The 18,418-nt window shown below is 37.3% G+C and overlaps 1 protein-coding gene across 2 annotated transcripts in view; it reads right to left on the reverse strand.

Moving 5' to 3' along the window:
• The window catches only part of POLA1 (DNA polymerase alpha 1, catalytic subunit), a 184,927-nt gene that overhangs the window by 113,647 nt on the left and 52,862 nt on the right, over positions 1-18,418 (reverse strand). For both annotated transcript variants that reach the window (XM_077172117.1, XM_077172125.1), the window contains 3 exons: positions 5,502-5,534; positions 3,827-3,919; positions 202-407 (listed from right to left, as the gene is read on the reverse strand). In XM_077172117.1, the coding sequence (XP_077028232.1) occupies positions 202-407; positions 3,827-3,919; positions 5,502-5,534 (332 nt within the window). The remainder of the gene's footprint in view (positions 1-201; positions 408-3,826; positions 3,920-5,501; positions 5,535-18,418) is intronic.

Consider the following 18,418-nt stretch of genomic DNA (forward strand, 5'->3'; position numbering starts at 1 on the left):
AGACATTTGGACTTGCGCAGGTCTAAGCTGTTACCAATGGCAGAAGGTAACATTTACATCTCCTCCAAAAATCAGCCTAACACTGATGTGAGTTAACAACTCTGATCTTCAGGAAACACAGTATCAAATGTTTAGGAAAGTAAGAACAAATGTTTAGTGTTTCAAGCAGAGCACAGAAGACAACGCCACAAAGAAACTTACTTGCCAGTCTGTTTAGCAAGATCACACCAGTCTCTCCGGACTATATCCAGCCCTTTCAGCTCTTGTTTAGTTACATATTTCCCATCTCCTGTTGGTTCCACACTCAGAGCAGCATATTTCTTCTTCTTTAACAATAGCAAGGACTTAAAAATTCCATCAATATCGATTTCCAACAATTTGTACAGCTTGTTCACTTCATTTTTGATCTGCAAATGCACCAACATTAACAACAAATGCAACAATTTAACAATGGACAAATTCAATTGTTCTTAAGTTTTAAAACAAGTTACATTACACACTGTGTATTTGCATACACATTTTAAAGACTGGTCAGATATCATTAATTTATTACACACCAGTAACTACAAATTACTTACTAAAATTAAGGTTGACCCATTGACTTTTTTAGTATCTACAGCTTGGTACATCTGACTCCTTAATAAAATTAAGGAAGGGAGATAAACATGAGACTGAAGTGACCTTGGAGATAACTGACTCCAGCTCATTTTTCTAGAACAGCTACTCCACCTAACCTCTCCCATAAATTAAGCAAACAAGGGATTTCACAGCAGGGACCTACTTACTAGGCAAAGACAAGAGATGGTCACTCAGTCAGAAAAGGCAAACAGCCCTATAGAGAAGTTATCTTCCAAAGGCACCTTTCTTTCTTCCCACTCTCATCCTAAACCAGGGAGGGGAGAAAAACTATGACTGCAGACCAGAGCTCTGTGTGTGCATGTTCAGGAAAAACAGGCAAGCTTCTTTTACCCTTCCCCACAAAATACCCACCTTCTTTTCCATAGCCTGATTTCCTTGAGAGGAAAAGGTGAGGTTTTTCTACACACAGACTAGGTTTTATCCATACACAAAAGTTTCACGTGGCACTGATAGATTGTCTTAATTTAGTACCAAGTATCTCTTGCCTCTATTCTAAGGGAATAGAAGTGCAACAGCTCAAAACAGCATGAACCTTCAACAACAAACTCTGGTTCCAGTACACATTTACCCACCTACTGGCTTGGCTGAAAGTTTCCCACTTGCTTTTTTCCTTTTTCTTTCTTCATATGTTTTTAGTTTATGTTCTTCAACAGAGTATCTGCATGTGCCAGGTATCCTGTTCTGTCTTCATGTTCTAATCTTTACTTTCTTTCCTCTACAATTTAACTTTCTTTGTAGATTTTCAGTATCCATATTCACTCTTACTAACACTTTTACCACCAACTATGAACTATCCTCTTCTCATGTCTCACTGAAGTTGGATATGCATTTAAGTTCTTTTGCCATGTAGAAACTCTCACCAAGAACAAGACCCTCAGCATAAAATCTCACTGGTTTCCTATCTAGCTTTGAACTTAGATTACCATTTTAACCAAAACCTTCCTTTAAAACTTTTCATTTCTGTGTATACATACATGTGTGTACTTAGTTTTTCTCTCTTAGATCTCTGTACTCCCTATTGCAGGAATTACCATTACTTTGATGTCTCCTGTATATTTCTAAGTTTTGAAAGACATCATGAGGCAAAAACCATTTTGCTACAGGGTTGATATTTTCTTTCTAAAAACAGTCAAACAATTCCTCTGAACATTTTTCTGCAATTTTAATTTTCAATTTTTATTTTTTACAGCACCAAGTGCTCAAAATCCAGTAACAGCTCAGTACTGAATGTACTGGCAAATCTGATTCATAAGGACACACAGAAAATAAGAAAAAACTTCTGCTAAGTAATGACTGAAAAGGGCATGGATGTAAATACTGGAGGGTTAAGGGTGGGAGAGAAAACAGATTAGATGGGGGAATTCAGAAGGCACATAAGAGAATTTTCTCCAATAAAAAGCCAAAATTAATTTCTTGGAGGAATGCTTCACTGCTGAAGACAATTCACAAATTCTTTACACACTTTACATCAGAACAGGGGTACACTCACTAACTGCTCTCACTGTAATTGTTTGCATTAAACCTCTGTGCCTTCCATACAGTCTACATTAAAGCAAAACTACAGTGAAAGCAATGTAAATATTCCTCACCTCTGAACACAAAACTTTGGGAAAGAAATTATTATGCAGTGGAGCAGAGACATTTCTTGAGAGTGTTCCTCATCAAAACAGACAATTCTTTATCCTGATTTTTTTAATAGGAATTACTCAAAACAAGGAAAATGCAAATGATCAAAGTGTTAGCAAAAAGAACAACTGTTACTTTCTTGAGGAATAAACAAACAAACAAACAAGAAATGTGAAATGAGACAGATATGAATCACTTTTTACTGCCACAGAAAAAATATCGAAAGCCAAAACATCTGCAATTTTGATGCTAGGTTTGATTGTGCTGGTTTACAGAGATAAGTTTATTCACTTTTTATATGTTGTACATGATTTTAATCAAAACATATCTTTCTGTCCTTTTTTTTGTTCAATTAAAAAAACCCCTGATACATAATACAGAAGTATAATGGATTAAAAAAGCTTAAGATTTGACTCTCATTAAGCAGCTGACAAGTTCAAACACATACCTATTCTCTCAGAAAACCTGACTCTAATTCAGATGTACTTAACCTATTATGCTTATCCTGTCAGATTTCATAAAAGTTATTATTATTTAACTATCCTCTGTAATGTTTAGCCATCAAATGGGAGCACAGGGACAAGAAATAAACCAGAATGAAACCGCACATACACAACTGGAGTAAGATTAAATTTTCTTATAGACTACTGTATATACACTAGAAATTATATATAATCTTGCATGTGGCAAACAAAAGACTGCTTTCTACCATGCCAGCAGCCCTCCTGCTACTCAGTTATGATATCAAGTTATTATCCCATTTTCTGCTCCTGAATGCATCTACTTCTAAATGTTCCCAGTGGCATGAAGGCAGAAGTATTCTAAAAAACCCTGGAATCACTCTCTGCCTTAAAATTAAATGACTTCTGTTTATACTATACTGAATACATCTTTGCTTTCTTTAGTTTTTTAGAATTTCCATAGCTCTCATTTTCATCACAATTTCTTCCATCTTTCAAAAACAGCTTCTCTTACATCTTTTCTTTAGAAAGTTCTGAAATATTTCTCATTTTTCTTCCACAATTTCAGAGAGCCACAAAACTTCCACATCATCAATTGCCAGCTCCTAATCAATCAGATCTCTTCTGTAGCTGGTATACCATGAAAATTAATATTTGAACTTAGCGCTGGAAATCTGATAACATATTGAGTGTCATACAAATTACATAAATAAACAAAACTAAACTGAGAAACATCCCTCCTGAAAAAAAATCAGAACTGTTCATGTTGTAATTGAAATTAACTTGGAGGAGAAATTGTACCTCACACTTTGGTTAACCAAATATTGAGATACTCTCCTGCTACCTTAAGGTTAGTAAAAAAAGCTTGTTATGCAATGAAATGGTTCATTTAATCACTTTTAAAAATGCACAGAATACACCTGAAAAAGAGCAGGTATAGCTGAGTTTTTACTACTTCATAGGTTCCACACATTGTGAAGTTCTTTCTTAGGGGATATTCTCTGCTTGTGGCACAGAATCCTCTCTCAATACCATCTGCTCCACTCAGAGTAACAACACAGACCTATGTAGGAAATCTTCAAAAAGAAAAAGTTCCTTACCTTATTCCCCAGCTTGAAGACCTCATCCAAACTGGTGCTATTAGTGTTTATCATAATGGAATCTGTGTCTCCATAAATCACTTCAAGGTTCATCTAAACAAAAAAAAAAAAAAAAATTGCTTTGAAAAACAAAAAAGAGCCACTCCATCTTCTACAAGTCTCACATAACTTTCAAGGTTCAAAAATATCATTATCTATATACTACCCCTTAAACACTAAAAAGTATACTAGCCAAGAAAACAAAATAAATTTTTACTGATAAGTCTGTACATTTCATTAAAACCTATTTGAATTTAAAGAGAATAAAGAAATTTCAGCCACTGATATGTTAAAAGACCACTATCCAGTTGTGTACATAATACAAATAGGTAACATTTTACTAGATGAATACTAGAAAATTTTACTAAATGAATACTAGAAAAATAAGTTAGTGAACAAATCTGATCTTGAGAAACAGCAGGAACTCTGATCAGAAATAACTTTGGACTGCTAAGACACAAGAAAATCACTTCCACAAGACTGCTGAGCAAATTCAGACAAGGCAGTCAGCCAAAGTGTTTGAAAGGTAATATCACAGCCAGGTATCCCATCCCATCTGCAGCCATCATAATACCACTGAGAAAAAAAAAAAAAAAGAGAGAAAAATCCTTAGATTCTCTATTTGAAACAAATCTGTGGATGGCAGGAACTGAGAATACCACAGCACTGGCCAGATTAGGCTGCTCTTCTTCACTCTTCCAGATTATGGAGATAGCTTCATATTTCCATCTTCCCTCTCCCATCTTTTAACTTCTGCTAATCCAACCACCTGTGTTTGTCCTCCCCTGGGCACCAGATGTTTCAGAGAATGCTCCTTTTGGAGAAGGATCTAGCTACTATGACCCACAAGTTTTCTCTTTCCAGGCTGAACTACTGAACAATTACACCCAGAGATGGACACAAATATTTACTGAACCCCTTTTCTTTGACTGACACTCTGCCCCTCACATCATTTCTGATTCTTGTAACAATTTAAATGCCCTGCTTGGAGAACACTGTATTCAAACACCAGCCATACTTCTGTAATACTCTGCATAATGGAGCAAACTCTAAACAAACTGAGGAACATAAAAAAGCCTGAGGTGCATATGAAAGGCATAGCAAGGAAAAAGGTAAGAAGAAAAACTGCCAACACCAGTAAATGTCACAACAGCTGCAAAAAAAAATGGCAGATGCATATAATTGTATAATATTAATTTGAAAAAAAAAAAAAAAGAAAACCTGACGTTTTCAGTGGTGGAAAATCAATGCAGCTGTAAAAACTGCAACATGGCTATGTCCATGTTAAACTCCACAGAGTCAAAAAACCACCCTGTGACAGAGTTTAAAGGATGCCAAAAAATAAACCATAATAAACCACTAGAACACATGGTGTAACAGGTTTATGAGTAAACTCTAATTAGCACTGTTGCTAATTTGCTTGAAACAGTCCCACATAGGCTTCAAGCAGGGTCCAGATCATATCTGTGGTAGGAAAAGAAAAAAGCTATAATCCATCAGGAAGGATTACATTTGTAAACTAGGCATCCTAAGAAGTGATTTCGGGTCTGTTTGGGTTACAGTTCTCCTGGAATAAAAAAATTTCACCAGGTGTGCTCTTTAAGTGTTGTTGTTTAATGAAAATGCTCAGCATTACCTTCTGCACCATCTCCTTGGTATGCATCAAAATCTGAAATAAAAAAAATAATCCAAGATTAGCGTATGATATAATTACAGGCTAACACAGGCAAACATATCCATTAGGTTGCTAACTCCAAATGCTCTCACCTTTCAAAACAAAGCAAACCACCTCTCTCCTGGCAACACACAGTCACCTCAATACTCCTATTACATGAGTAAATTCTCGTTTGACCTTGTATTAATGCTATTATTAACTCCCCTAAAACAAGATTAAAACAAATCTCAAAATTGCATGTGCATGCACACATTCTACCTTAGGAAAAAAGAACACTGAATCAAATGGCTTAAATACAACCTAATCAGCAAGTGCCAGAATTAAGTCTCTTTCAATAATTTAGGTCAGTTGTTGCCTTCATATCCATCATCTTATTTCTTGATGTCATTGAATTTTTTCCCAAAAACATCCTGTCTGATTCAGTCCATCCTGGATGGTGCTCACTTTAGAAGACTTAGTCAAAGATTGATTACCCTTGTAATGATCTCAAAATAGGTTGTCAAAAAGCAAACTCCTCATGGAAACCAGAACTGGAACAAGGAGCTGGGATAAAGACAGGACACAGGTCTTGAGTCAAGGGGTGTAACCAGGCTTGTTCCTCACCCAAGAATGCATCCCAATTCTCCAAATGCTCTGAACAGCACCACTCTGAACCTTAGAAATAGCTAAAGAAACCTCATGTGAGTAGGATGCTGCTTCCATCTCTAATAATGCTCAGCACAGTGGAGGGTGGGGAGAGCACCTCATCTGAAGCCCCAGTTACAGCTGGAGCACAGAAAAGGGACAATCAAATGAGCTTAATGAAAAAAAAGTGTAGTTGGAGCAGCAGGAAGAGCTTGGTGAATTCTGCACAGCTGCATGAGAACCAACATCTGGTCCATTCCTTCAGTCACTTGGCCACAGTTCCACTGTACCCCTCATTTCCTTCTTATCAACATCCTGGTGCTCTGGCACACAGCTCCAGATTCCACTTCCTTGGTTTCAGCCCTTTCCATTGCTACTCAGCAGAAACCTCAGTTTTTCTTCAGCCAATCCTGCTAGTCATATATACTTATATTTTAAATTTTCTTGAGGATTAATCTGAACCACATGTTACAGCAATGATCAGAGTCTGTTAGGTGAACTCAAACAATTTGGAACTCAAAATACAGTCAGGCAACACACTATGAACAGTTTATATCAAATTTAGTAACCAAGTCTCACTTTCACTATTTTTCACATATTAAATTGCAATACTCCTTGGCCATATTTGCCAAAAGGCAGAATGAAGACTTGTAGTCAAGAAGCCTATGGCAGGGAGCTGAGCAGTAGAGATAAGCAGGGATGAGGAAAGAAAAGGGACAAACAGACAAGACCTGTCCATGCTCAGTGGGAATAAGATCATGTTCAGGGAACTCTCATTACTTTCATAAGGCCAAGGTGTCTAAAATGAAGCCAAGAGTCTTGACTATTGTGATGCTGACTATGCTGTCCCAGCAAGGAATTCTGAAACAGGTGAAATCTCCCCCTCTACACAATAGCACACAAACAGGATGACAACACTGTCATTCCTTTAACACCAATGGCAAGTTTCTTCAGTATTTCAGAACCTTTACATAACCACAGTGCATGTATGTTGGGTTTTTTTTGTCTGCAATTATGCTCTGAAAGCTGTATTCCCCTCAAGGCACTTGAAGACAGGTTCAGTTCCAAACTATGATGTAACTTTGACACAGCTGAACTCACAACACATGTCCTTATCAGGGTTATTCCCCAGGCACATATGGATATCTATGGATTTACACTCTCTGGGTCAAGTTCAAAATATCCAGTTGATTTAAAGACCATTCACTGGTGCTGCAAACCAGGCACTCAAACAATGTGATGCCTGAACTCTGCTGAAGTCCAAAAGTGCAGAAAGCTCAGCCATCCTCAGTCTTCTTTATAAAACAGGAAAATGGTGAGCCCTAACTGCAGATTCCTGCAAGGCTGTACCTGTCACTGGAATCAGACACACACAACTCCATTTTAATTGGAAGCTCAAAAAGAGGGTATTCCACTCCTATTTATGTCCTAGTGACTGATTCAGACATTCAACCCCACCACCCTTCTATGGAGTTTTGAAATTATTCTAAAGACGTATCACTGGTAAATGATATCAAATTTCATTTAAAGCAGTCAAAATTCCAACATATTCACCACCCCACAACTCTTCCTCTTAGAGGAAGATTCTACCTCTCCCTTAGTACTCCAAAAGCAAACAGGAGTCCCTGAAACAAAATTGAAAAATTACACCAAAATGAAGAGTTTATACTGAAAAGAAAGGAAGGCCTATCAATTTTCCCTTGATAATCTCTGGCATTTTCTACTTCACTCTCTGAAATAATTCCATTAATAATGAGAAAGATAACTTTTTTTTTCTTTTTTATAAAGGAATACCCCCTACTAAAAAAATTGTCTGGCTGTGCAAAAACCATTTCTCAGTTGTCCCTGAGGACAGCAGTGGGTGTAGATAATCACAGCAAGAGGGTCACAGACAAGTTGGCTTCATCAAGTGACTGGCATATGCTAGTGCCACCCATTCTGACAGGAGATCACTTGGAAGTGCCAACAGCTACAAAACAGAAGGTTATAAAGTATTGCTAAATTCATTAATAAGGCAGTCAGTAGTTATCTGATTTCACAGCAACACCTGCATATTTATCCTCTCATTACCAACTGGATGATGGAATTTTTTCAAGCACATTTCAAAAATCTGCCAATTTCAAGTGTAGAAAAAAAATAAACTTTGTAGTTAATTTTTCCCTTAACAAAGTACAGCTGTTGAGAATAATTGTTCAAGATCTTACCCTGTAATGTCAACTGCAGCAGAACAAAGAGTATTTAATTAGCAAATCTATCCAGTAATTCAACACCTATTATATAAAATGCCTTCGTGATTTTATTCAGGATAATTTGCTAAGAGGGTTATTACTGACATTCAGATGAAATTTAAAATTCCTACGCAAGTCGAGTCATAATAGCAGTAATGATCCCCCCAATCAGGAGATACTGTGTCACACAAGGTTCTTTAGCAATGCAGCAGCCCATTTCCTGACTTCTTAATTCCTGGGCTCAGCTCAGTGAGAGCCCTTCATGCCAATATTTCAGTCAGCAATACATCCTTAATGGGACTCTATTAAAATACCTAGAATAAAAGTGACTTTCTTTTTTTTTTTTTTTTTTTGTTAAAGAGAGTGACAGCTCTGCTATCATATCAATCCTGAGCAGTTTCTCAGAAATGCACAGCAGAGGAAGGGAGGTGGGAAGACAGAAGAAAGAAGGAAGAGAATAGGAAAAATGGTATTGGGTAGTTTCCTTTTGCAAATAATATTGCACTGCTTATGAGAGCTGGATTGTCTCCTGTTCCAAGTAGGAAGAATTAATTGCCTGGCAACCCATCTGTATAGCCATGCCCCCTCCCCCCAGCAAACATATACGTCTAAAAACCTGTGAACTTCTCAGAACAGTGAACATCTGTGAAACTCTTTTAACTTTTTTTCTTGTAAAAGCAAGACTAGCAACACATATTCTCTCACTCAAGAACTGCAAGTCAATATAAACTTAAAGACCGTAATTGCAGACAAGCCCTCATCAAACTGCAAAATTCCCTGTTCTAATCCCACCCCAACTCATTAATTACTTAATTAAATGAGGTTGTGATTTAAGACAGGGAATGGTTAAAAATATAAATATACAAAGAACAGCTTTACTATTATTTATTACATCAAGTATTTTTGAAGATCCCTTATTTAAAAACCTCTGAGGAGTACCTTCTGCTGAAAAGATGTTTCTGTGGACACAAACTCAGATACAAGAGTTAAAAAACAATGAGAGCATATAAAACTAATATGCTGGTGCAAAGATTTCTCCTGTAAACACACATTTTCTGCAGAATCCACAGACATGAAGGAACAGAAGGGAAGACTTAAGAGCCAACTGAAAAGAATGAGCACAGTCCTTATAAAAACATTGTACCAGAGAGGCATACACAAAAAACCCCAAACAAACAAACCCTACCCACACCACTCCTTGTGCATTCACTCTGCATGAGGAGAAAAACAAGCAGCCTTAAGGCCCTGTAAAAAACTGCATTTTTGAAAATCATCTGCACTTATCTAGAGTAGACCTGATATATTTTTCCACATCATTTATTGACTTCTGCAATTATGTAGTAAGAAAATAATTCTGTCACCTGCTTTACTAATTCTTATTAGCTATTCCTTCCCATGGGACAGAGGAATAAATGAGATGGAAAAACTGTGTTCCAGTAACACCACTCATTACTCTAAGTACTTCTGAACCTCTGTATTTTTGTAACCTATTCATTAACTTGGTAAGGATTTTGTCTTAAGTAGACCAGCACTGATAAACCACGGTCACAGGATGCTGTAAAAAGATTTTATAAAGGAGAATTTCCAGAAAAGGTTTCTATTGCTGGACAAAAAGGCACATATGCCCTAAGCATAAGTGAAAGAAAGATGGAGGCCTTATTTGCCACAGAGAATGAAGAATAGCAATTCAGTCTTTTTATCAAACAATGGACTTGATTTAGAAAAGTTTGAGTGATCAGATTCAAGTAGTTAATAAGTTTGTTTCAAAGAGCTTTTACTGAGTGTTTGCTGTACTTAGACAATACATTCAAAGTTACATTTCTCCAAAATGTGCACTCCTATGAAACATTAACAGCATAAGAAATACTCCCAAACTGCCAAAGTTTTCCCTTCTGTGTTATTTTGGTTTTGTTTTTCTTCAGAAATGCTGAAATTAACTGTTCATACTCCACCCAGCAAAGCTGACAGACAGTAACACAACTGTCACAGCTTCTGTATGTAACAGCAGTACTGGATGGAGCACCAAAACCTCAGGGAGAATGGTTCCAAAGCAGTGTACACAAAGATCTAGTGACACACGTTTGCATGCCAAGAAAAGGTAGAATCTTTTGCTTCACAAACAACAGAAGACACAAAAAAGGCAGCAACAGAAACGTGCTGAGTACAAAAAAAATTATGTGTATCTTTGCCACATTTTGACAAGAAATGCAAAGATTACAATAAAACACAGATGATGATGAGAATCAAATTAGAATTTGAAGACAATGTTCCCTTGGTGCCAGAAACAATTATATCCTTAAAATTCTACAGTACTTCTATTTCAAGTACTTGTGGTGAGCTTCGCTGAAGAAAATGGGAGAACCAGAATTGTTTTCTTATTAAATTGTGAAACTACTGATTTTTCTATACAGTATGTTACAAACCATGCTATACTAAAACAATTTTGCCTATTTTGGAAAGTGTTATTTTGGTATTAGGATGAAAGAAAGAACAATGAAACATACTCTCAGAAGCACTGAACAAAATGAAAAAAACCCACAAACAAAAACAAATCAAAAAAACAAGCAAGCAACAAAACAAAAAAAAAAAAAACAACAACAACAAAAAAGAAACCAAATACACACAAAAACTTCCATGTTGGAAATGATTTTACAATCTCAGAACAGAGAAATGGAGTGCTCGACAATAGAGCGGAACACTTGCGTGCATAGAAGGTAACTGGCCTGGCTCTGACCCACTACCCAGAAGTGCTCTCTGTTCCCAGAAGCAGCAGGAATACAATGTCCATGTGATAACTAGCTGTGAAAAATGTTGGTACAGCCCGGGCATCTCCTAACCCTCCAGAGAAACCAAACACAGGGACAGCTCCTAGAGAAGCGCCAGGGCTCAGCCCACCCATGCTGTTATTTTCTTTCTAACTCGTTCAAAACTGAACACCAAAAATGAAGGAGCAAGGAGCCCTGTTTCACTCAATGAAGAAGAATGCGGTACAAATCTTGGCTCATTACTTTTATGATTCTCTTTTTATTCCAAAGCATTAAATAAATTTGTGCTTGACATACATTTTGTACTTGAACTAAAAGATGCAAAGATAGCTTTGCTTAGAAAGCTGACTGCAACTGTATCAAAAGCTAACTGTATCACAAACCACAAGTAAAACCCCTCCTAATTAAGAAAGAATATGACAAGCATCATTTACTATTTCCTAGTAATACCAAAACATGTGTTAAGTTATTCAATATTTAAATGCATATGCATTCTCCTTAGAGAAAACAACAGCATTTGTTTCAGTGGAATGAACAAACATTTAGACAGGAAAGTTTTACATTGTTGTTTCCCAAACTGAACAAGTTTAACACATTCAGCAAAATATAATCAGTCTTTCATTAAAAAAATAAAATTACAAGAACAATAAATAATTGAAATTAATTACTAATACACGAAGGTTTCCTTTTTAGTCAGACAAGTTAAAATCCAGTCAAGGTTTAAAACCAGAGCACAGAAATTTTCATCTGAATAACAGTAAAATCTGTTCCAGAGTAGGGAATAATAACCATACCATCTTCCACATCAGGTTTAAAACTACAGTGTTAGAAGTTATCTTTCAAATATATGAGCATGTCTCTCAATCTTAAAGTGACAGAAATGCAAGTACTGTCCCATGTCCAAGAGAAGTTACTCTGACAGCCATTTAACTAGAAGCCCTGGAGAAATCAGGGAGTAGATCTCAGAATCAGTAGAGAAGATGGCTTTTCAAAAGCATCAGATATGCCTATAAAGCTGAAAAAGAAATAAAACTAATACTTCAAAGACTTCACATTTTTTAGCAGTAGAGAAACTCAGTGCACTACCTGAGATGACAGCAAACTCCCTGAGAATCAAATCTTCCTCCCCTTTGTTTCTGGGGTGTTTTTTTTTTAATAAAAAGCAAAAAAACTAGAATTAAAACTTTTCTAAGGTTCTCCTGGTCAGCATCTTTTAAGTAATAACCACAACTTTTATGCTTGGAGAAAAAGGAAGGCCTGGGAGAAGACAAGCAAGTGCTAAAGAGAAAAACAGATGCAGGACACATCTGCACTACCTGAAGAGTATTCTTAAAAGAAAAAGGCCTTCTAGTGACCAATACAGCCTTCTTCTTCAAGAACCAAGGGCATTTTGCAATAGCTACACAAAACAGAACAAGGCAATCTCTGACTAGATACAGGTAATATCCACTGAAAATGATCCTGACATTTTATAGGAGATAGGAGGACATGGTAGCCTTAGTAATGAATAGATTGTTAGTGGATGTTGTGTCCATCAAAAAATCTTTATAAGTGGTTTGAACTGCTTTAAAGCTGTTCTTTCATTTTGACTAAGTGATTGTCTATCAAAGCAACATTTATGCAAATTCAGGAAAGTATTTTAGCCTCTAATTAGCCTCCAAAGAAAGTTCTCTTACCTAATTTCTTAAATGTCATGCAGGATTTTCATAAAGCATATAATTTTGTTTCATTAAATTAGATATATTTAGACAACACGACAGGTGTTTTTTTAAAGTTAAACAATACTTATTCATCCTCCGTGGTTGCAGCTGGTGTCAGCACCAAGAATTCCTTGGACAAGGAATGATCCATTTGCCTAAATGGGGCAAAATTATCTGTTCCAACAGGCTTCCCAGGCAGGCAGGAGAGCTTTGAGCCAGCACTAAGAGGAGCAGGAGTGCATGTCCATGCTGGCAAGCACAGGGTGGGATATGGGAGCAGGAAGGACCAGGTAACCAACAGCAAGAGGGCCTCTTCCAGCACATCCATGTGAATAAGGGAGTGCCTCCAGCACAGGGCTACAAAGCTCTGGCACTTTCTAGGTCATCTCTCTGCTCTGAAGAAAAGGAACATTCTGAAAGACTTCAAAATAATCTGCTTCAGATCTGACAGATTATGAGCCTCAATGACTCATGAAAAAAAAAACCCCACAAGCAAGAAGCTCCTGTACATTCAGCTTTCCAACTATACTGGGATGTTCAAGGTTCCACCAAAGCTACTCAAATGCAAAAGATGAGAGTTCAAGGGTATATGAATGCCTAGAGGGTTCACAACTGTACTTAAAAAAAAAAACCAGCTCCAGTTTAATTTTCCATTTACCCTTAGAGTAATTGTAAAGAATATCATGATATGTTTCCACATTATGTTACTTATACGGGCTATTTTACAAATGCCTATGGACTTTCCTCCTTTCTGCTGTCAGCCTGGAACACCAGTCCCTGCCACTCTGTGTTACATTGCATTTAAATCTTCAGCGCCATAAACCCATGCCTTGTTGGGATACTTCCTCCAAGCCTTCAGACATAGCTCTGTGTGTAGATTTCTCATCTCTTTTAGCAGTGGTGCCAGAGACAAAAAACCTTATGAGGAGCCACTGAGGTCCCTTGATCTGTTCAGCCTGGAGGAGACTGAGGGGAGACCTCAGTGCAGTGACAGCTTCCTCATCCGGGGAAGAGGAGGGGCAGGCACTGATCTCTGCTCTGTGACCACTGAAGGGAATGGCCTGAAGCTGAGTCAGGGGAGGTTTAGGTTGGATGTCAGGAAAATGTTTTTCACCCAGAGGGTGGTTGGGCTGCTCAGGGAAGTGATCAGAGCACCAGCCTGACAGAGCTCAAGAAGTGTCTGGGCTCTCAGGCACATGGTGTGACTCTTGGGATGTCCTGCACAGGGCCAGGAGTGGGACTCAATGATCACAATGGGTCCCTTCCAACTCAGCATATTCTGTGATTCTATGAAACAGTTTCAGCTCTGCATGGCATGCTTAACATTTTCTGCTTAAGGCAGGACCTAGAGATTGCTCCAAAGATCTGAAAATACGATGAGGAACACGCATGGTTAACAGCATGAAGTCTCAGTTCTGATTTGTTCCGTGCAACTTCTTTACAGCATTTGATGAAGCTGGATTGGATACAGATGGAAAGAGCTCCTGACAGTCTGTCAGAGTCAGACACAGTCTTTTTAGATTATCTCTTAAAAATGAGCTTCCCAAATTCCCTAGATATGTCTGACAAGGAAACCAACAACCAACCAAAGCCCAAGACAGAGCTCCTCAGGATACAAAAGACTCTCCTAGAAAAAAGTAAGCATTTACTAACCAACCAACCAATTGTAAGATGTATAATGTAGAAATAACATTTTTTAAAAGGCTCATTTAAGCTTTTTAACTATTTTTAAACTAACTACAAAAGAAAATTACTAGTTAACAATCCTAAATTGCTTGTTAAATAAGGCTTGCAACTCTAAGTCAGGAATAGGAACTGTAGGGTGAGTTCACCTTCCAGATTTTTCCTGTAAGGATGCACAGGAATAAAAGGGTCCATGTCATTGGAAGCTATTGCCTATCCACAGATGTTGACCACACCACATCTATCATAATCACCTAAGAGCTAAGGATGGAACCATATTTGATGTCAGAGAGCTCCTGCAGAAACAGAAATATGTTTCCATGACAATTTTGGGAGTACCCCAATTGGGAAAAGATGAGCTTCATGTAAAAGCAAATTCCTGAATGGGACTACCTTATTATCAGCCTTTAAGGTTTCAGCAGTTAGTGGTCACTTGGTTAATTACCTATAACTCTAGTATAGGGCACTTTTAATACCTTTTGTAGTCTGTCTCATAGCCAGAGACAAGGTTTTCTGTTTTAAAAACAGAAGAAGGTTAGTGGTTTATCAATGCATACAGTTACATTTTTCAGGACTATGAACTTGTGCAAAGAAATTCACATTTCAGAAGTTTCTTTTCTGCATTACTCTGTTGTTAAGCACTCCACGTACAGCCCACCCATTTCAGTATTTAGAGGTTTGAAATGAACAGCAGTATGGCTTCATTACTAATGAAGCCAAGTTGCTAAGTTGTCATTGTACAATCCCACAGGACATGGATTTGTTTGTTACTTGTAAAGAATATGGAAATTTGAAGACTAAGAAAACAGACAAATGTATTTAACCTTTCAGCATGACCCTCTAGGAATCCAATCCAAATACTGACTTTTAGCCACAGAACAGATTAAAGTAGTGGAGTTTTGCCACTCATTCAATCCACATAAATCACATAAAAAGACACTGCTCAACAGGAATACATTTCTATTCTAATGATGGAAAAACCTTAATTACAAATGCAAGTTAAGCATGCTACCTCCATAAATCCATTACTACAAGAGAGGCATGCTGATTATTTTTTAAATCTTTAATTTGTCATTTAGACCTACTGTTATCTCATTTATAAAGAATTCAAAATACATTTGCATAAAACTAGATTTCTAAAACATTAACAATGTTTATAAATGTCTCACTTATTTCCCTACAATTTGACAGGATTGATTTCGTGCTACATACTTCAACTCAATCAATCTTCGACTTTAGAAATTTTCATTTAAATTCGTCATCCCACAAATTCTGTTAAAAGAAAGAACATCACAACCTAAAGGTTTTGTTTAATCTAAAAACATAGCTAATAAGCTTTCCTACTACTTATTACAGGAGTTTGAATTGTTAATAAAAAACTCAGCTTTCACTCATATGCCAAGGAAACCATCTTTCAAAGCTCTCTCTTGCTCTCACTTTAAAGTAGAAGGCACCAGCACTGATTAACATTATTGTCACACCAGTCATTCAATATCCTCATTAGAATTAGATCTGAAATGAGACCTGCAGGGCCCTGAGTTTTAGTGCCAACATAATAATCCAACCACAAGCACTGGTGGACAGCAGCTTGATTTCATCCACTACTATTACAGATACAAATGTTGCTAAGCTCCTTTTTAATGTCCTTAGATGACTACAGGTGCCTAAAATAACAAACAAACAAACAAACCAATCCCCAAACCAGAAGCAAATATCAGGATATGCTGTAGGAATAAAAATCCCTGTAAGAATTTGCTGGTATTTTAAGGCCTGGTTTGAATTAGGAAAAACAAATTATTTAATCACAAAACCACAGGCTGGCTGAAGTTGGAAGGGACCTCTGAGGGTCGTCTGGTCCAGCTCCACAGTTCCGGCAGGGCCACCTAGAGCTGGATTGTCCAGGGCCATGTCCAGACACCTTTGAGTATCTCCAGATGGAGACTCCACACATTCCCTGGGCAAGCTGTGACAGGTCTCAGTCACCCTCACCATAAAAAAGCATTTCCTGATGTTCAGATGGATTTTCCCATGTGCCTCAATCAACAAAGGAAACCAAACCAATCAAACACACACACACAAAGAATCTATTATTAAAATGACATAAATGCCATGAAAAAGGCCCACAGATATTCCCTTGAGAGGACTGAAGAATATTGAGTGTCTATTAAAAAAAAAACGAGAAAAAAAAATCAGGAATATTGAACTTTTTACATATTAAAAAATGCATTAACTCTGTTGGATTAAAATAAAACAAACAACAAAGCCCACCAGCCTCCAAGACACTCTAGAGATATTGCTGCTTTCTGAAATAGGTCATGCTAATTTTGGTCAGTCTTGATAAGCTGTGAAACAAGAGACTTTAAAGCATTTTCCCAGGAAATACAAATGAAACATGCCTGCTAAGAGATGCCTGTTCTCTTCTGCAGGTCATGTTATTTTCTGAGACACAGTACCCCAGAGGAACCTTATGTTTATGAACAGTTATTTTGACCATATGTATACATACAATTATAGGAAGATATTTAATATACAAAGGCAAGAACCAACCACAACTGGAGCGAGATTAATGAAAATCTTACCCTAAAATGTGATCTAGAATGGACTCCACTGCATCCTTCTCAGGCTTATAACCTTATGATATTGGCATCTACTATCTTAAAAGGCTGACATGAACCTTGACAGCTCTCTTCTTGGCTATCACTGTGTAGTTGTTCAGACTAATTCCATTTAACTATGATATATCAACTGTCCCATTCACCTGAACTGCTATGATTTTTTTTTCCTATTTAAGTTCTGCCTTTTCATGAGCACTTGCTCTCCTACAATCCATCACATAAGAAACTGTCAAAAAGCTGAAATATGGCAAATTCAAAGTATTTGAATATTTATTTGATTAAAGTATAGAAGATTATCCTTATTTGGTTAAAGTACAGAAGATTATCCAGTAGAAGAGAAAGGTAATTAACATCTAATTTCAAAGCTTTTCAAAAGAGCCTCATCCCAACCACAGTAAGAGATCTACACTAAAGAAGTTTCTCATTTTCATTCAAAAAGGCACACCTGGCAGACCAACAGTAACCGTAGGAAAGAGAAAACAGAAGACAAAGAGGCATTCAGATCAAGCAGAAAACATGTTCCCCACTTTCTTCCACATGTGCTTGCAGTCCTATCATCAACTAAGTAGCATCTGACTAAATGAGGTATGCTTACCCTAACAGAGAGAGGTAATTTAACAGGTTAGATAGAGGAGAAAAGATATTTGAATTGCCTGGAAGCTGAGAAATAAAAGCAACTTCCAAAGTCTGCATCACACAGACTTTTAGAGTGATTCTGAAAACTGTTTGCCAACACTGCTGGTGGCTGAATTTTCAAGCCTCAAGACAAAATCATTGTGCAGGTAATTTTTCAACAATGGCAAAGCAAATCTCCAGGCTAAGCTGGCGATTAACAATGGACTTGTCTGTCACCAGGTTACAGAATTCTCAGCAATGACACAATGCCATGTGCAGCTGGGACTACTGCAAAAGACGTTGCCTACTTTGGGAGAACATCAGCTGTCTCTGGTACTAAACATTTTAATTTCCATATACTTCAAGCACCTTTTTCTCCTAAGGCTTTCCACCGTGCTGCAGAAGACACGATAAGCAAAAGAGGAGGGCAGAGGGGGGAAAAGACCAAAGACTTTTACAGGATCCTTCAAGAACATGGCAAGTTTTTAAAGTATCTTGGTAATAGCAGAAAATGGTCCACATATTAGAAGAAAATGCCAAAAAAGTTGTTACCAATACAGAAATTCTACATGATTAGAACAGAAAAAATATTGGCTAGTAACGAGTCTTCAAAAACTGGGTCAACTAACATGACTGAAAATCAGTTTG

Source organism: Agelaius phoeniceus, chromosome 2, assembly GCF_051311805.1.
Source record: "Agelaius phoeniceus isolate bAgePho1 chromosome 2, bAgePho1.hap1, whole genome shotgun sequence".
Lineage (NCBI taxonomy): Eukaryota > Metazoa > Chordata > Aves > Passeriformes > Icteridae > Agelaius > Agelaius phoeniceus.